General features: G+C 38.4%; 2 protein-coding genes across 4 annotated transcripts in view; one reads left to right on the forward strand and one right to left on the reverse strand.

Annotated features, from left to right (window-relative positions):
- The window catches only part of LOC147163988 (uncharacterized), a 120,516-nt gene extending 116,166 nt beyond the window's left edge, over window positions 1–4,350 (reverse strand). For 2 of the 3 annotated variants that reach the window (XM_086092936.1, XM_086092935.1), the window contains exons 1-2: window positions 4,238–4,350; window positions 184–305 (exon numbers count right to left, since the gene is read on the reverse strand). In XM_086092936.1, coding sequence (XP_085949062.1) covers window positions 184–271 — 88 coding nt within the window. In that variant the 5' untranslated portion in view covers window positions 272–305; window positions 4,238–4,350. The remainder of the gene's footprint in view (window positions 1–183; window positions 306–4,237) is intronic. The other variant, XM_086092937.1, reaches the window with a different exon arrangement.
- An 8,024-nt stretch (window positions 4,351–12,374) lies between these two features.
- lmbrd1 (LMBR1 domain containing 1) overlaps window positions 12,375–18,504 on the forward strand; it is a 44,771-nt gene continuing 38,641 nt past the window's right edge. The window contains exons 1-3 of the mRNA XM_086093063.1: window positions 12,375–12,471; window positions 15,428–15,604; window positions 18,200–18,263. Coding sequence (XP_085949189.1) covers window positions 12,406–12,471; window positions 15,428–15,604; window positions 18,200–18,263 — 307 coding nt within the window. The 5' untranslated portion in view covers window positions 12,375–12,405. The remainder of the gene's footprint in view (window positions 12,472–15,427; window positions 15,605–18,199; window positions 18,264–18,504) is intronic.

The raw sequence follows: 18,504 nt of genomic DNA on the forward strand, positions 1-18,504 counted from the left end.
CTAAACAAAACCAAGAAGTAAAACTAACAAGAACCAGCTGAGATAAACAAAACTGGGATTGCAAAAACAAATAAACACAATGAGATTTTAACGAAAAATTGTGGGATCGATGAATAGCTAAAATACTCCAGATTATTTGTATAAGTGTATACATTTATGACATGTGACCACCAATGTGCTTACCTGGCCGTTCATTAACTGCCATTCCGAAAATGCAAGGAGTTAAGAGTACAGTCCAAAGAAAAGCAGTCCATCTTAGCAGGCAGGTCATGGCTGTGACGCAATAAAGCTGTTTCCTTGAAAACCTTAATAGAGGCACAATACACAATTTCATTTGAAACCCATTCTGCTTGACTTTGAAACAGTTTTCTATCATGCATCCACTTTTCCTGTGCTCTATCAATTATTCTTAAAAGCCTTCTCTTCATTTTAAAAGACAGTAATAGGTAATATGATTTTTGATGTAATTTTATTTTAACTGTCTGACTCTGGTGGCTGTATATGTCCCAAAAGCCTGTCTGTGCATCAATGTCAAATCCAATAGAATTTGATCATTTACTTGTCTTACTATATTCAACAAAGGGAACAAATTATATGATGCGGAATGTACACTAGCGTATGAGTATTCTTAAGTGATTGTTTCCATGGTCTGTTCTGATTATTATAGTGTTTAACTCAAGCTATGAAAGCATTCAACTTGGCTGTACGCGCAGCATTAATCACAAGTGTTTTGATCCATGCGCTGTCAACAGTGTTGTGATGAAGAGCCTCACATGAAAGGAGTGAACCTAGAAGCCTCAAGTTGTGAGCATGTGGAGAAGCATGTGGCACAATAGCGTTGACATCGCTACGATGCCACACTGCGCAGAAAAGCAAAGACAGCCTACAATAAAGTGTTTTTGGGGAGGGGGGGAATTGTACCGAAACACTTTCCGAAACTTTTTTTCTTTGGCGTGCTGTTTTACTTGATATGAACAATTCTGAAGTTACTGATTGAAACATTTCTGATACAGCAAGAACTCTTATCAGGCACCCTTACACTGAAATCTAAGGGATGCATCAAAATAAACGCATTTACAAAGATAATAATGCTAAGTTTGGATTGACACTGTCACAGTGGTGTTAATTAAACTTTACCTTTATCACTATGTGCAATTGTGCAGTGGTGTACTGCATAATAAAAGAAAAGTGATGCCTCATTATATTTCCAATTCCCAATTCAAACAATGGACCACTATTGCAATCACATCTGTCACAAATAACATTGTTTGGACCAATGGAAAGCCTGCACCTGCCCTATTAAAAGATCACAGCCAAGTTTTGGCTGCTGCTACAAAGGCTGAAAGTGTCAAACTAGAATCCCACTCACTTTACTGGTTTCAAAATTATCGAGAACAACAACAATGCGTAACTCTTGGTAACGAAGGGTGTCCCACAAGGCTCAATACTGGGTCCTGCTCACTAGTTAGGCTGTATAAATAACATTGCATCCTTCAAGCACATCTTTACACTGTCTTGTAATAGAACAAAGTACAAAATTGTTTCTTTATTTTGGTAGAATTTACACGCATCTGTACTTCATTAAAAAATATATTTTGGGCATATTTCATTTATACTCTCGTGCAAAATGTATGCTTTTACTCACATTTAAATGATAGGCAAGCCCCTTCTCTGTCTATTTTTAAAAGTCCCTTAAAAACACATGGCTCTTGACTCAGCATTACTGCTTTTATGTTATTAATCTGATTAATAATAAGTGGCGACATGGCTCAGTGGTAGAGTGGTCATCTCCCAGTTCAAAGGTTGTGGGTTCGATCCTCAACACTTGTGACCATGTCAAAGTGTCCTTGAGCAAGGCACTGAACCCTAATTTGCTCCCATTGGACCTGGCAGCAGCTTCCCACTGGTGTGTGAATGGGTGAATGTGAGGCTTTGTAAAGCACTTTGGCCACTATGTGGTGCAGATATATATGAAATCATTTTTGTTTTAACTGTCTTTGTTTTTGTATGTCTGCTTTTACTCCATGCACACTTTGTATGTAGCGCTGGTTGTTTTAAAGTGCTCAATAAATAAAGTTGATTTGAGGTGAATCATATTATTTTCCTTAATGAGCTTTGTTACAACAAAATAAAATCTGAAGAATTGTTCATTGATGTAATGTCTGTACTGCAGAGCCCAAAGTGGATGAAAGGTTGTGCCTGTCCTGGTGTGGTAGATAAACCAGTAGATGGATGTAATGAAAATGAGATGCTGCTAATCACTAGGTCATTATATGAGCGCATTGGTAATGTTTGTTTCTCTATCTCTTTGTCATTTCTTCCAGCTTGAGGCTAGCAGATGCCAGCATCCTGTGATGGCCAGGCTAACTTTGTTCACTAACCAACATGCAGATCTTCAGCTACTCTGTTGGAGTGAACTAAATAAATAAAAACATGCTTGCTTTCATACTTTTACTTCCAATGTTTAAATACATCTTATGTCAGGAAATAAATTTTGATACTCAAGCTAGCACAACTAATGTTAGCTACTTTGGGACTTTTATTCAAGTAGTATTATACACAGTGACTTATGGTTATGGTCTGATAAGAAAGGCCTAACTGTACTTTTACTCAAGTAACAAATGTACCAAATGCTGTGGTATGTTTGTCCATATCTAAAATTAAAACAGCTCATTTAGTAAAAACTATGCCTGAATATATTTTTGAAATTGGATTGTTTTAACAACTTTTTTTTGTCAATCAGCTTACTGAGGGATGTGGTTAGCACAAGAGGTTCTGGGTTTGAATCCTGTCTATGTTGTGATTACGAATGTGAATGGTTGTTTGTCCATTTGTGCCCCGTGACTGACTGGTGACCAGTTGCAGGTGTACATCGCCTCTCGCCCAAAGTAAGATAGGGTAGGTTGTAGCTCACACGTGACCCTGAACAAGATTGACAGGATAGAAATTGGATGGTTGGACTTGTCATGGTTCATAGTATCATAAAAATTGAGATGTCTAGTGGGATACATTGTAGTTCATTAGAAGGGATCATTTTTTATACAGCTCCCATTCTGGATCTCATTAGGTCGCACTGGTGTTCCTATATGAGTCTAGAAGCATACTCTTTTTTTTATTCCTGAAGAATAACAGCAAATTTGGAAAACTGTCCTTTAATCTTTATTACAACAGATGCAAACCCTTAATTCACTTTAGGGGCAGGAGTAGCGCATCATGGTGTGTGAGTAAGTTTGGGAATTGGAGGGTCACAGTTTAAAATGAGAACGGCAACTCTAGTTGTTAGAAATATGTTAGTTTGCTTCCTGACTACTGTCTAGGTGCCGTTAGGCAAGGCACCAACCTCATCACCCCTATAGTTCAAGATGTACAGCATACTTTGTTCGCCCCTCTCGCTGACACTTTGCTTGCATGTGTAGGACCTGCTTCACACTGTGGTATGCAACACAATAATACAGCAGAGTGTGCATTCTAATGAGTATATTTACATTTAGAATAAAATCCAACCTGCTTTCAGCTGTGAAAGAAAGAGCACAGGAGGACTGAACTTGACCCAATGAGACCACAATATACACCCACATTACACTGGAGCCTGACAGCATGGCACTTTTGGCCCATTGGCATGATGGCGCTCAGGGATGAAGTGACAACTTGAAGTCAAGCATGGGACAAGTAGCACTACAGAGGTATCGCGTTCCTTGTTTGTGTGAAGGCGTGATGTTATTCTCAACACACACACACACAACCCTTACTTTAAGCAGAGCCCTACACTTATGGATCATCAATGCACCATTCAAATATTTTGCCACTAAATGTTTTATGTGTTAATATTAATAAAGTGCTTAAACATAAAGTTACTGAGTTCTATTCTGCCACTCTGGCTGTCTATAACTTATTGGCAGCTCTCAATATTTTATCACCTCTACACCCTCTCCCCCCAAAAAATGTTTTTGAGTGCGTTCGGTGATTGGCTGTTGACTTAATTTGGGGGGTTAGCGGTTCATTTCCTCATATTATCCGACATACGTAAATCCTATATTTATCTGCAAACAGGTATTGCCATCCAGCACATAGGCTACTTAAAAAAATGCCAAATTAACATTTTAGCGCAGCATTTCCGATTGAAAAAAAAATAAAGAAAAAGAGCTCATCAGATGAGGTAAGGTGTTGTGATTCAAAGCGCAAACGTGGGCATACATTCAAATTTGTAAACCCTATTTTAGAAGTGTTAAGTACTTACAGTTCCGGTGAAAGTTTCCTCTAAGGCAGTAAGGAAGAAAAGGAAGAAAGCAGCGCATAATCCATGTGAGATAACGATCAGTCCGACTGCGGGTTTGAGGACTTGGAAATAAGTCACAGTGGGATCGCCTGCTGATAGAGCTCCTTATTAGTTACAACGAAGTGGCCCTCCCACTCCACTCTGTCACTCCATGCAGGAGACCTACAGCAAAACAAGCACACAACACAGGCAACAAACACAAGTCAGCCAAGTGTGCAAGCGCCCTGGTTGTCAGCGTCACCATCAATTACATTTTCTCAAGCTATTTAAAATAAATCAATTATTTATTTATTTTTTTAAAGGTAAGATTTGATAATGGCAAGATGAGAAAAGGTGGAGATGTATAATTATATATATTATTCATCTACTATAGCCATTATACAAGAAATAGGCTATCTATATATATTTTTTTAAGTTAGTTATTTATAGCTCTTTGGATCACAGAACAGATTTGCTACAGTAGCCTAATTGCTAATCAATTACCCACTGTAAAAAAAATTATTTAAAAAAAGTGAATAAAACAGCTTAACCACTAACCTAGTCTTTCTCCAATATGCGTGTGACCCCAGAGAACATGTTTATTTATTTTTGCTGTGCTTTAATAAAGTGTAATTGCATATCCACTACAGTAGGGGGCAGTGGCGCTCTCATTGTTAGAGAGTTGCATGGAGCACAGTAACCCCGGGATTACACCGCATGCGTGAGCGTTGCGTCTCCGCTCCGTCTTGACTGCGTGCTCCGGACACGTCAATTTTATGGACAAAACTCATCAGCTGCGCACAGGTGCGGTCCGGCAGCTTCGTCGCCAACAACTTCCCGCCATGTCTCGCGTGATCGCGCGCAATAATGTGGCATTAAAAACAACGACAAACACACAGAAAGTGCTCAACAGAGAAGCAGAAAGAGAGGTGGACTTTGATTGAACTTACTGTCCACTTCCACAGCTTCTACTATGATGTTCCTTGCAGCATCAATCTTTAGGTTGTTCAAATAAAAACGATGTGCCGTGTCATATATAATCCACCTCCATTATAAATCTCTCGTTCATATTTGCTGCGGTGAAATAAGCGTTAAGCATTATGACGTTTTGCTGACATGATTGCGAAATAGGATCTGGTGGGTATTTTATTCTGAAAATTAACTGGATATTTTTTTATTTTGAAACTGTGTCTTCCTGTCCCGCTCGATGTGTTATGTGCTAGTTTGCCATTTGACGGATGCCGACGGATGCGTCGTCTGGCAAAAATAGAAAATAGGTCCATCCGTGCGGCGGGCTCCGGCACAACGCAGCTGGTCCGCAGTCGATCCGCAGCACATACACAGCCGGTGTAATTTAAACAAACTGATAGAATGGAAGCGAATCTGCTGCGCCGGCGGAGCGGAGCGGAGCAGAAACGCAACGCACACGCCTGTAATCCTGGGGTAATCCCAGAATTAGCTCCTCTGCAGACAATTATATTGATAATTGATACTAAATATAGTCCCAACGAAGGGTTTGAAATATTTTCTTCTTCCCTTAGGAAAGGGGGGGGGGGGGGTTAAACAAAAAATAACTGAGAAGCACTGAGCTAGCCAGACAGTTTTATTAGGAAAGCTGTTATTCATACTTCACCAGAATGTCACTCAGACCTCCGCCAAGGCCAAGTTACCACCACCACAACCCCCCAAAAATGTGGAGTGTCATATTTCATTTATTTGTCCATCTTCATTCAGTAGAGGGTGATAAATATTTACATCATCTAACGCCCCTACAGTAACAGTCTGACACCTGCACCTACTGACACCTATCAATGGGCTGTACCACTATCGGGGGTAATATCAGGGGTCTTTGAACATGACATACAATACACAGCAATGCTTTATCTTGATACAACCTTTAACAAAATCGGTTTCGCCTTTTACATAACAAATAGCCAATATTTGTGATGGTGGACAAGCATAACAACATTTTCATCAACGGTGGATTTATTTATTTATTTTTTTGCTTTATAACCTATTAATCATTAATAAGTGGATGGCCCTTCTGCTAGACAGAGCTGTCAGCACTGGTGGACTATCATTTAAATTTTACAGCGACTGACGGAGAGGTGGAGGGATTCTTCTACAACTAATCGATTATCAAATTAGTCAATAATTATTTTTGATTATTGTTTAATCATTAATAGACATTGTTTAATTTAAAATGAAATTAAAATAAGTTTATGGTGCTGCTCTGGCGACATTGGCTGGTGACAAATTCAAGGTGCATCCTGCCTTTCAAAGTCACCTGATATAGGCTCCAGCACACCCCTGACACTTGTAAGGATAAGCGGTGCTATAAATCAATGGATGGATGGATGTTTAAGGTGTGTTTACATTGCAGTTAAGGCGTTTAAGAAGGTGCTATCATTGTCTCCTTATATTTTTTTCAGACCAACATCTCAGATGTCACACACAAGTGTTCAGCTCCTATGCATGTGAATGTTTGTACAGTGTGTTTTAATGTTCCCTCTCTGTTCACGACACAGAGTAGTGAAATACATGGATTGAACAGGTTAAACAGAATATGTTTATAGTAGGATGCCTAATTAAGATTTTTGAACAAAGCATAAAATATTCTGTATAAAGTTCAAAGTAGTTGCATTGGTTGTAACAATTATTTGGCATTTTTCCACAAAGAAAAATAACGTTTGTCCCTGCTAGCAGTTTATTTATTGCTTAGTGACTTTTTAGGCTTGAAAGTATTCATTAATTTGGAGAGAATTTCCACTTCTCACAGCAACATGTTTGGCATTAAACAATGTGATTTTGTCATCCAGATGAAAATGACCTTTTGCATTTGATGAAAAAGGGAAAAAAATCACTTTAATAGTGCCCGAGAGTGGAAAGTCGTTATTTTATAAGAGTAAGAGTAAGATTAGTGTCACTGGGTGTTAGTTTTTTTTGGGGGGTAATAGACAGTTCATTGTCCACTGTGAAAAGTTCATAATAAAAATGAAAATGTGGAAACAGATGTTAACGTTTGACATCCTCTTGACATAACAAACCATTTAAGAAGCAAAGTAATTTTTACTATACACCGAGTGATCTTAATGTGCTTTGTTGATGGTAGCTTGTGTACAATGCAGGGATGGGCGAGTACCAATACCAGGTATCGGTAACAGGCCGATCGATACCAGCCTTATTTAAGATATCGGATACTCATCGAGGCTGCTGATACCAGCCACCGATACTTAAGGCAAAACAGATCTGACGTCTAGTAAGTCACTATATTGCAGCAGTTTGCGTGTTAGATAAATGTATATTAATTATCCCATATTTAGTCTTTATTAATTGCAAAGCATTTATTCAACATTGTGAATTTATTTAACATTGTGACCTCTGTTTGAACTGTGCGAGTTGGAGTCGACTGCAGTCACGAAGCTTCATCACAAGACAGGAACTGTGCCCTCATCACAAGACAAGTGGCCGGAACATTTTGAAGGTTAAGAAGCTTTTAGTGTTAAGGAATGTTTGAAATGTTTGCATTGTTGCCCGTGTATAGCCTATATATGTAAATGATTGTCACATTGCTGCTGCGTATTTCCCCAAACTCCTCAGAGCAGTAATGTCCATGTGATAGGTCAACCCAATAAAAAGAGGAAGGACGACAGAATGTGTCAGAATGGGCAGGAGATTGTGATCTGCACATCTCTGTTCATTCTCCTCGCGAGTAATAACAATATATACCTCTTGTCTTCCTTTTGTGTCGTTTTATTAAATGTTCTAAATTGAATGAACCTGATACAATTTTTTTGTCATTGTGGTCAATGAATTTTTTTTATATCAAAAGTACAAGTGGTATGCTTGGTATCAGTGAGTACTCAAAGAGTCAATACTTGTAGTATTGGTCTGAAAACAGCTGGCTTCAAACAACCCGTTCCGTTCCGTTCCGTCTTCAATTCCGCTTATCCGGGGTCGGGTCGCGGGGGCAGCAGCTTTAGCAGGGAAGCACAGACTTCCCTCTCCCCAGCCACTTCAGCCAGCTCCTCCGACGGGATCCCAAGGCGTTCCCAGGCCAGCCAAGAGACGTAGTCTCTCCAGCGTGTCCTGGGTCGTCCCCGGGGCCTCCCGCCGGTAGGACATGCCCGAAACACCTCCCCAGGGAGGCATCCGAACCAGATGCCCGAGCCACCTCAACTGGTGGCTTCAAACAACCCATTTAAAGAAATGTATGGGGTATACATACAGTATACGGATTATTTCATTTTTAAAGCATGTAATGGCTACCTAATTACTTTAAACCCTGAAATGAGCTAATTACTTCTATATATGAAAGGTTGAAGAATATGAATACAACATGAAAACAGTTTAAACTAATCAAAATACATTAAAAATGGTTATTTCCTACATGTAGAGTGCATCAACCTAAGTGGACTTTGAGGTTAGTAAGTGCAGAGAAGAGGAAAATATGTTATTTACACACCACCCCCCCCCCCCACCCCCCAATGCAACATGATATCTTGGTCAAAATTGCTTTTGCATAATCTGAATATTGTTCAATTAAAATGCACACACATATTAGTCTTGAAGAATTTAAAGATACAAACAATTACCATTTTATTGTATTATGTTTTAAACACAAATAAATCAGCAAGGGAGCAAAACTAATAAGAAACCATACACATTAACACTTAGAGCAGGGGTGGCCAAATTCGGTCCTCGAGAGCCCCGATCCAGCCTGTTTTCCATGTCTGCCTCCTTCAGCGCAGCTGAATCTAATGATCAGTTCATCAGCAAGCTTTGCAGAAGCCTGATGACGATCCTGATTATGAGTAAGGTGTGTTAGTGGAGAGAAACATAGAAAACAGGCTGGATAGTGGCTCTTGAGGACCTAACTTGACCACCCCTGACTTACAGTATACATGACTAAAATAAGTCTTAGTTTTACAGACTGATAGTGTTGGAACATATTGCAATATTACTTTGAATCCCACACTGACCCTGTTCTCATAAGAGTGTATAAATGTGCTTGTGTGGACCTGTAGATTATTATATTTGTACTAGATACGTTTGCATTCATTTCTTTAGCAAACATTGTGTGTTCATACAAAAAAGAAAAGAAAAAACACTCACACAATGTTTGCCTTCAATACAAATACACTTCATTCAGAGTCTTAACCATCCAAAGCACTTTTGTTGTAAGGCACCTGTCTTCATAATGTGTTGTTAATTTCCGTGCACACACAACCATCGATGAGCATCTGCTGGGATGAGATGAGGCATACACGTGTAGACATCGAAGACAAAAAAGATACAATTACGCATCGATTTGGCACTCAGCTTCAGTACAATGGAATCATCATGCAATAGGACCACATAATAGAAGTGAAAGAAAGAAAGTCGATCTGCGGCAAACACTTCAAGAATAATTGCGAAAAATAAATCTATCTATCTATCTATCTATCTATCTATCTATCTATCTATCTATCTATCTATCTATCTATCTATCTATCTATCTATCTATCTATCTATCTATCTATCTATCTATCTATCTATCTATCTATATCTATCTATCTATCTAAACTAAAATAAATAAATAAATACAACTGAAATGTGAATATCCATCTATCCAATTTCATAACCGCTTGATCCTCACAAGAGTTGCATAAAAACTGTAATTGATTTTTTTTTTATATGAGAGCAGATGATTTTTATTTATTGATATTTAATTCTATGTCTATGGTTTGAATGATTGATTGAATTCATTTCTACATTTGCCTACACATTACAAAAAAATCTAAATGGAAATAACATCATGCACAACATATACATGGCTAAACTTGTGACTAGGATAAAAGTTCATTTTACAGTTGATGTCACGCATCATCATCTTCATTGGATCTATCTATCGATCGATCGATCTATCTATCTATCCATCCATCTATCATGCAGCAATTTAGTTTGCTTTATTGCCTTCATGTCACTTTTTTAGATATCTTTGTGCTTTGCATTAAACTGGGCACACACCAGCCTTTGTCCAATATGGGTATTCAGACATGCATCCATCCATCCATCCATCCACTGTACCGCTTGTCCTCACAAGGGTCGCGGGGGTTGCTGGAGCCTATCCCAGCTGGCTTCGGGCAGTAGGCGGGGTACACCCTGAACTGGTTTCCAGCCAATCGCAGGGCACACAGAGACGAACAACCATACTCACAATCACACCTATGGACAATTTGGAGTGTCCAATTCACCTGCCATGCATGTTTTTGGAATGTGGGAGGAAACCGGAGTACCCGGAGAAAACCCACGCAAGCACGGGGAGAACATGCAAACTCCACCCAGGAAGGCTGAAGCCCGGACTTGATCTCACAACCTTTGAACTGGGAGGCTGACGTGCTAACCAGTCAGCCACCGTGCCGCCCTATTCAGACATGCATTAAACAAAATTTATAAAGTGCACCTGAAAGAAGAGGGAAAACACGCAAAATAAATTATACTTCCATTGTTAGATGGAGTAGGTGGTGCCATATATGAACAAGTTTCAAGTAATAATGCACCAACCGTATTAACTGATACTGGAGTGTTTCTGCAAGTACAGTATAAAGTAAAACTTGTTTCCAGCTGGTCTAAAGTTAACGGTGCAATGACAGAGCATTTGTAATGGTGTATAATATTTCTGCTGGCTTGCACGCTTCCATGCGGAATTTGAAGCTGACATGTGCACTCAGATTACAATCAACGTTCTGTCTGAAGGGGAAATATGCAAATTTGCTTTCTGACCAGTGATAGCAGACATGGAAAATGTGTTCAGCTTTAGGTTGTTGCAGCAGGAGACTTCGTTTGAAAAGAGCTCAATATGAAGATCTCTATCAGAAAGCCAAATACTGTAGCAGGCCTGCTGTGTGTATAACAAATGACCCAACTTTGTGAATATATTCTGAAAACATCCGTAGCATATCGAGCAAGCAAGCAAACAAACAAACAAACAAACAAACAAATTAAAAACTTTTTTCAGACGTAAAAGAAAAAACAAGCTTTCGTTGAAAACATTTTTTTTTTACTCCAACTAGTTAAGTAAGTGGTATAAATGTTATTTATTCATAGTAGTTAAGTGACACATTGCCCAAGCAAGCACAATATGGAGTATCCTTTTTTCTTTCAAAAACACAGTGGCATCTATCTTTTGCTAAAGTCCCATCAGATTTTAGCCTCAGTTTTTTTTCTCTTTCTTTCATTTTTTTTTCAGCATCTGTGTTGGCAGCTAGCTGGCCCATAATGATGGCACGTTGGGGGGAAGGGGGGGGGGGGGTCAGGTTAGTGTCTTAACACATAGTTAATATTATGTATTTTATTACGTAAAGTTTTTAAGTTTTTAATAAATACATACTTTAATAGATACATATTGATTCAGAAGTGTTCCAGATGACACAGATGGATGCTGCATTATATTATTTATTTGTACTTTTACTTTTACTATTTCTATTTGTACTCATCGATGACGGTATTACATTTGTGTATCTATTTTTTTTTAACCATATTCAAAATAACAAGTATACAAAGAAAGTTGTATACAATTGAACAAACACAAGCCAGGGGTACATACATAGGTTACGTGCATTCAAAGAGTTTATAAGTTGTATAAATTGTAAAATCTGTTTCTTAACCCCAAAAAAAACCAAAGATTTAGTTTTGTACAATATATTTTTATTATTCAAAATCAGATATTTATGGGGTGAGAAGTTGTGCTTATAAATAAGGGACCATGCTAATAGAACTTGTTTGTGAATCATAGAGAGCTTTACCGGAAGTGTATCTATATTGTAGACCCGGCTTAAAATACAACTTAATCAATCAAACCTAGAATATATGTAATGAGGAACAAAATTCCAAATGGAGACAGGATTTTCAAAAAATGTTTTGCCCAATTAATTTTGAACGTATTGTTCAAAGTGGTGAAATCCAAAACATTAAGTCCACCATGTTTGTAGTCATTCATCAGTACACTTTTTCTAATATAATGGGTTTTGTTTTTCCATAGAAAGTTAAAGAGCATTATTACATTCGTGTGTCACAATGACGAAAACACTGAACTGTCGTGCTTTAACGTGAACGTCACGTTATGACGTCACTCAAACCACGTGGTTTTGTTATTGAAGGAAGTGAAAATGGCTGCTGAGTCTTTTCTATCCGAGTCGGCTGTCGGTTGGTCTATTTTCACCTGTATACTTTTGGTAAGCACTTGTGCCATTGTGTCGTTGCACCACCATATTTGGAGTGAAAGAAAGATTTCTTTAGATAGTTTCGCGTCCTCTTAACTTTCTTGTTTAATCTGTTTTCGAGTCAACATGGCTACCGTTTTGTAACAAGACTACCGTCGCTTGGATTTACTAAAGCCAACGTTTTATCATTACTCGCGTGGTGTGACGGTTATTCTTATAGATTGAGAATGTACTAAGTCTACGTTCATATTAAAATGTGTAGTTTGGAAAGGTTTGTTTAAACAAGTATACAGAATGTTGCATATTACGCATTTGGAAAAATTTCATCGTGACGAAGGTTATATCATTTTGTTTGGTCAGAGCTTGCATGTAAATTACGTTTATTAACACATTTGCACGTCTCTACTCATGTCAACTTCAACCTCTAAAAATGTTTGAACGATGGCCCAGATATGTTGGGTTTTATGGACATTCCTCCCTGTCGGAACTCACTCGTATAAATAAAGGCTAGCGTTATTTTTCCGCAAATCGCGCGAGAACTACAAGTAAAAAAAATTGCGCCATTTAATGGAATTTCTAGCCTGGCAATAGCCAGATTGATTTGTGCTTTACTCGAGGGAGTTCTCCACAATATCAGTCTGGGACTGCTCCGCGTTGAATTGCTTGGGAAATGTGGGGCATGCTGTACAAATTCTACACTTCGAGCTGATTGGACGAAGCAGAATCGTGCGCACTTCTACCTAACATTTGTTTCGACCAATCACGGCAAAGGATGAGAATGTCGCCACCGACATGCGACTATTGTGACAAGCTGATAACATGGCGTTGAGTTTATGTTGTCGGTTTTGCAATGTTGATATGCGGATACAAGAGACTAATTCAGCGAGAACAGAATTAATTGCAGCGTCCACGCATTCGTCCACCGGTGTCGCCATGTTTGGTTTGTTTCTTCCCACGGCTTCGGCGCTTCTTGTTTTCGTTACAGCTGCATATCGCGCCCCCAAATACAATGTCGCTCTGTGATTGGTCCGAACCAACAGTGGTTCGGATCGATGGAAATCAATGGGAGCGGTACAAGATGGATTCTCGAGAGTTTGTGAACTCACAAATACCGCAAGAATACATCTAGCAAGAGCAAGGTTAAGGGGAAACGGCCTAATGCCCATAAAATACAAACTATTAGACCTAGTGTTCTGATATTTTCAGAAGTTGAAGTAAAATATCTCTACATACATTTTTGTAACAGTTGATCACAGTTTTATGACATTAATCAACATTAAGCTTTTTTGCACTTACGTTAAGTGTTTTCGACTGCCCCAAAGTGAGTACAGTAGTGCTAAAATGAATGCCTTTAAAGTAGCTCAGCCGGCTTAAAGTGTATAATTAACCTCAGCTATTGGCTTAGCCAGAAATGGTATGGCTGCCATTAAAGCTACTACGCTTCCTTACAACACCACTCACTGCCCTCTATTTCAGCACCATCACAGATTGATTTGATTTGGATACAAAGCTAGCATCATCACCTGAAAAAAAAAAAAAACAAGCATAAGGGCTTAAGGCTGCTTGTCTTTTAATTGATCCTGCTTAAGAGTGACAGCCCTTTATCTGAAGGGACTGGCTTCCTCACTTCATTCTGCATGTGTGTCTTGAATTTGACATTGTCATTTGGGAATTTTTCCAGTTGACTATATCACATGCTGTTTTATTTGTAGTAGTATTTTCAAATTCATTGACAAAATGATGATAGCAAATACAACCAAACAAGATTGATCCGGCTTCCCCCCAATAAAAGTCCATTTTGTTTTACAGCGCCATTTTTTTGTGGCCATTCCATGGTCAAATTTTGCAAAAATCTCATCTTGTTCCGTTCTCGTGGACTCTAAATCTCGTGAGACATCTCGTCTCGTGGGATTTGTCTCGTCCCATGCCTAGTAAATATTAATGGCAATGAAGCAAATACATTGAATGGAATGTGTGTGTCCAAACTTTTGCCCTGTACTGTATGTGTATATTTGTCTTAATGGGCATGCCGTTGTTTCGCATGATGTAAAAATTGACAGTGACTTAAGATATATTAGCAAAACATTTTAGAAGATTGTCTGTAACAATCAGTGGCTGACACAACAGGTTGATTATTTTAAAAGAAGACATTAAAAAAAACAAATGCTTTGCTTTTATGTGAACATTTTCTTACGATTTCTATGGGGAGAGTATTTGTCTCACACAAATAAATCTGTCATGTGTTTTTCAAAATCCACAAATATATATTTGATTTTCACATGTTTAATTCCTAATTAAGTTTAACTTACATCATTAACATCACAGCTCAAGGTGGCCATAGCCTTTTCCACAGCTCTATACTGAATATACGGTGTTAACTGTGTTTTATAATAGGATAAGGTGATAGAGGCTGTTCCCAGTATCCACTACGTGTTGCTAAATGGTAGCCAGCAGATCTACACGAACAACGTGATGCTTTTCAAACTCAGCAGTCTATCACTTACACTCCCCAGTAGGACACTTTCTCTTATTAAGAAGATGTGCGAACTTGTTAAAGCGGCAAACAACTACGCTTGATAAAAGTCACTGATTGAACTTAGTTACTTAAAACATAATCAAATCTAAGCAGATCCCACACTTCAGAAACAGTGCATATATGTTGACAGAAACAGTGCATATATGTTGATACTTGGTGCTAAAATGTTCTATTTTGCTACAAAAATATTGTTAATATTATTATTTAAACATATTGGTTGTGTAGTGGTACACATTGCTGTCCTTTATGCATTGAGTACATGGATTCTAGTTTTTGTCCCAAGTTTGGATAAATATTGCATTTGCACGAGGACGGGTAAGAACTGAAAAAAATATATATCTTGAATGCTAATGTTATGTTTAGCAGTTTGCATTATTAAATGTGACAAGTTACATTTATGTTAAATGCTGTATATTTTATGTATTTGTTAAGGTCATCCTTGCTTTCTGTTGGGTCTACATCCGCAAATTTCAAAGTCGCCAGGAGAGTGAAGTTGTTTCAACCATCACAGCAATATGCGCACTCGCTATTGCGCTGATCACTTCTGCACTTCTTCCCGTGGATATATTCCTCGTCTCCTTCATGAAGTACCCAAATGGCACCTATAAGGTTGGTCTGTGTCTGCTCTACTCTGCTAATTGCCTCTCTGAATTCTATCAAAGAAATTGGGTTTCCTTGGGCACTTTGTAAATAGCTTCTAATTTTCTTTCAGAACTAAGCGATATGGATTGTTTGTCTCGTCTTAAAGCTTAATACATTTCTTGGCTCATAAATTTTGTTACACTTGTGTTTGGAGACAGCGTGTTTGAAGACAACTTTTTTTTTTTTATAGCATGTCATTTGTTGTTTTGTGTGGGCTGGGGGAAACTTGTATTGTTGGACTGTGTTGTACAAGTACGCAACTCTTGAATAGTGACTGTTACCGATACCAAGTACAGATACCACTATTACTTATATATTAAATTCCACCCCCCAAAAAAATAATACAAATTGAGAACAGATCATTTAAAATAAATATATTCCATATTTGCATTTTTCCTTAAAATTGCATTAAATGAATGACAATTGTCTATTCTTCTAATTTCGAGTTCTCATAAAACGGCCACAAGAGGGCAATCAATATCCCAACAACCGTCGCGAGTACCGATATCTTTCAATACGGCTGGTATCGACACCGATACTGATACCTGTTTTAGTAGTCACCCATTTCTAAAAACAACAACAAAACAAACAAAAAAAAACCCAGGTGCAAACCGTTGTGGAATCTCATCTACTAAAGGGACCGCCCTTGATTGCATATGCTAAATTGCTATGCAGATATTTTTTTTGCACATTTGAATGATTTAACATTTGCAGTGGGACTTATCAACCTAAGAAGAATTGCAATGGCTAATTTTGCGTCTTTAAATACCGTGTAAAGCAAAAAACAAAGAAATAAATTATAATACTTTCAAGACCTTTAAAAAAAAAAAAATCCTCAGCTGGGTCGTTTTCTGCACGTTGTCTAATTTGTCTAAGTGTGTGTGTGTATATAATTTCAAAAATGGCCCAAAATTAATATCACGGTATAAACTGCATCCCTTCACGATAACAGTATATAACACGGTATAGAATTAAGTGTGTTGTGCGCACCGACGTATTAACATCGGCTAGTCGGGACAGCCCTAATGCGATGACGTCACCAACATGCGCTACTGCTGTAAGACGGTAGAGTCAAAACCTTCAGCAAAATGTATACCTTATATTGAATATACCGTTTATATCGCCCAGCCCTAATTTGTAATGGAAAATACAGTATGAGCCATCAAAGCAGATCAAAGTAGCGTCACTCACAAGGGTCCCTGGAAACTGTAAGTCTAAAAAATTTGTCTGTAAGGGTGCACTCACACTAGGGCCATTTCTTTCGTATCGTACTGAGCAATTTTGAAGTAGGACACCCGTTGGTGAAACATAGAAAACAGCTCTTTGCCGTCACACAAACTGTGTGATCATTTGCTCATTGAGTGACCATTCAGCGGCGGTTACACACCTGCTAAGTGTGAGCTCTTCGGTTCCTTACGAGCAATGCACACTTTCACAGCCGCCGGCAAGGCAGTCCATGGTGACCAGGCAGCCGTCTTGCCGTGGGCGGCTGCCGTGCCGGGGAAATTTTGGGCTAATTTCCTCATCGCCCACCTCTGCTCAGTTCAGCGTCCCGTTGGCACATGCGTTGCTGACCAAGATGCATCGTGGGCGGCCACAGCAGCATGACACATTGCTACCCCTTGCCTGTTAGCAACGGGCTGTGACAGAGACTAAAGTTTCACACTGGTTATTTCGCAGAATGTTTCCTTTAAAGGATTTTGCTTTTGTCATCACAACAACAACCCCCCCTGAAAAAAAGGGAAGAATGTTTGCCCATTTAAAAAAATAATTCGCGAAGCCCTAGTAAAGAAACCAAACATGTAGATACTCTTGAAAATGAAGACAATATGATCATGATATTATATTCATTTAGCTGAACTTGTACTTCATATACCTTGAGCAGAAAAAAAACCCTAATATACATGTGCTGTTTTTTTTGATAGTTTTATTTAAAATCAGACAATTATCAATGCCTTATTAAAATAATTGCCTAAGTCATATTTTTCAGATTTTTCAGAAAACACAAAAATGTAACCATTTGCATTTAAAAATAATTTTTGCAAAAAAAAAAAACGACTGAGGTAATTATTTTAACTCATTCACTCCCAACCATTTTCACTGAAGCAACCGCCTTCGCTCCCGGCTGTTTTACTGGATTTTGACTGATTTGCAAGGCCCACAGAATATTGTGTTCTATTGCAATAAAAACATGGAACCTACCAAAAGAAAGATTAGAGTGTCTTTTTTCATCAGGAAAAAAAGTATACTTGTATCTGTTTCTGCTTTGAAGCAATTGGCATTAGAATATAGCTAAGTTTCCTCATTATTTACAAACCTGTTTAAAACACTGGGGAAATAGCTTGTTGCTACATGGTCCTGGTTGATCTCTTATACTCTGCTGCCACCTGTTGGTCGTTTTTTTGTAATAACTACCATTGCTTTAAGTGACCTCTTCAGGTCCATTAGGACCATGGCAATATGTAAAATAGAACGTGTTTATATGTTTTGGGAGCAAATGAGTTAAGAGGTTGATGATATATTACATTGTCATACTGTTTTTTTTTTCTTCTCAACATCTAGGAATGGGCTCTAAACAATGAGACAAGAGCCCAGATTGAAGATACTGTCCTGTATGGATATTATGGTGAGTCTTTTCCCTTGCCCTTCCACATCAGTAGATTACATGTGTAGATAAAACGTGGAGCTGTATTTCATGAATTTTCAAATTAAGAATGTATCTCTGTCCTCACAGTAGGTTTTTCCCCTGTGACTTGAGTGAGACAGAATATTCTTTATGTTGAACGAAACAGCTGCGGTCTGTCATTCATTGACACTGAGCAGTCTGACTCTGAGCCTCACAAGTTTCGTTTTGTTCTCACAATGTT

Source organism: Leptonotus elevatus, chromosome 13, assembly GCF_054856555.1.
Source record: "Leptonotus elevatus isolate MCC_2025b chromosome 13, RoL_Lele_1.0, whole genome shotgun sequence".
In the NCBI taxonomy this organism is placed as follows: domain Eukaryota; kingdom Metazoa; phylum Chordata; class Actinopteri; order Syngnathiformes; family Syngnathidae; genus Leptonotus; species Leptonotus elevatus.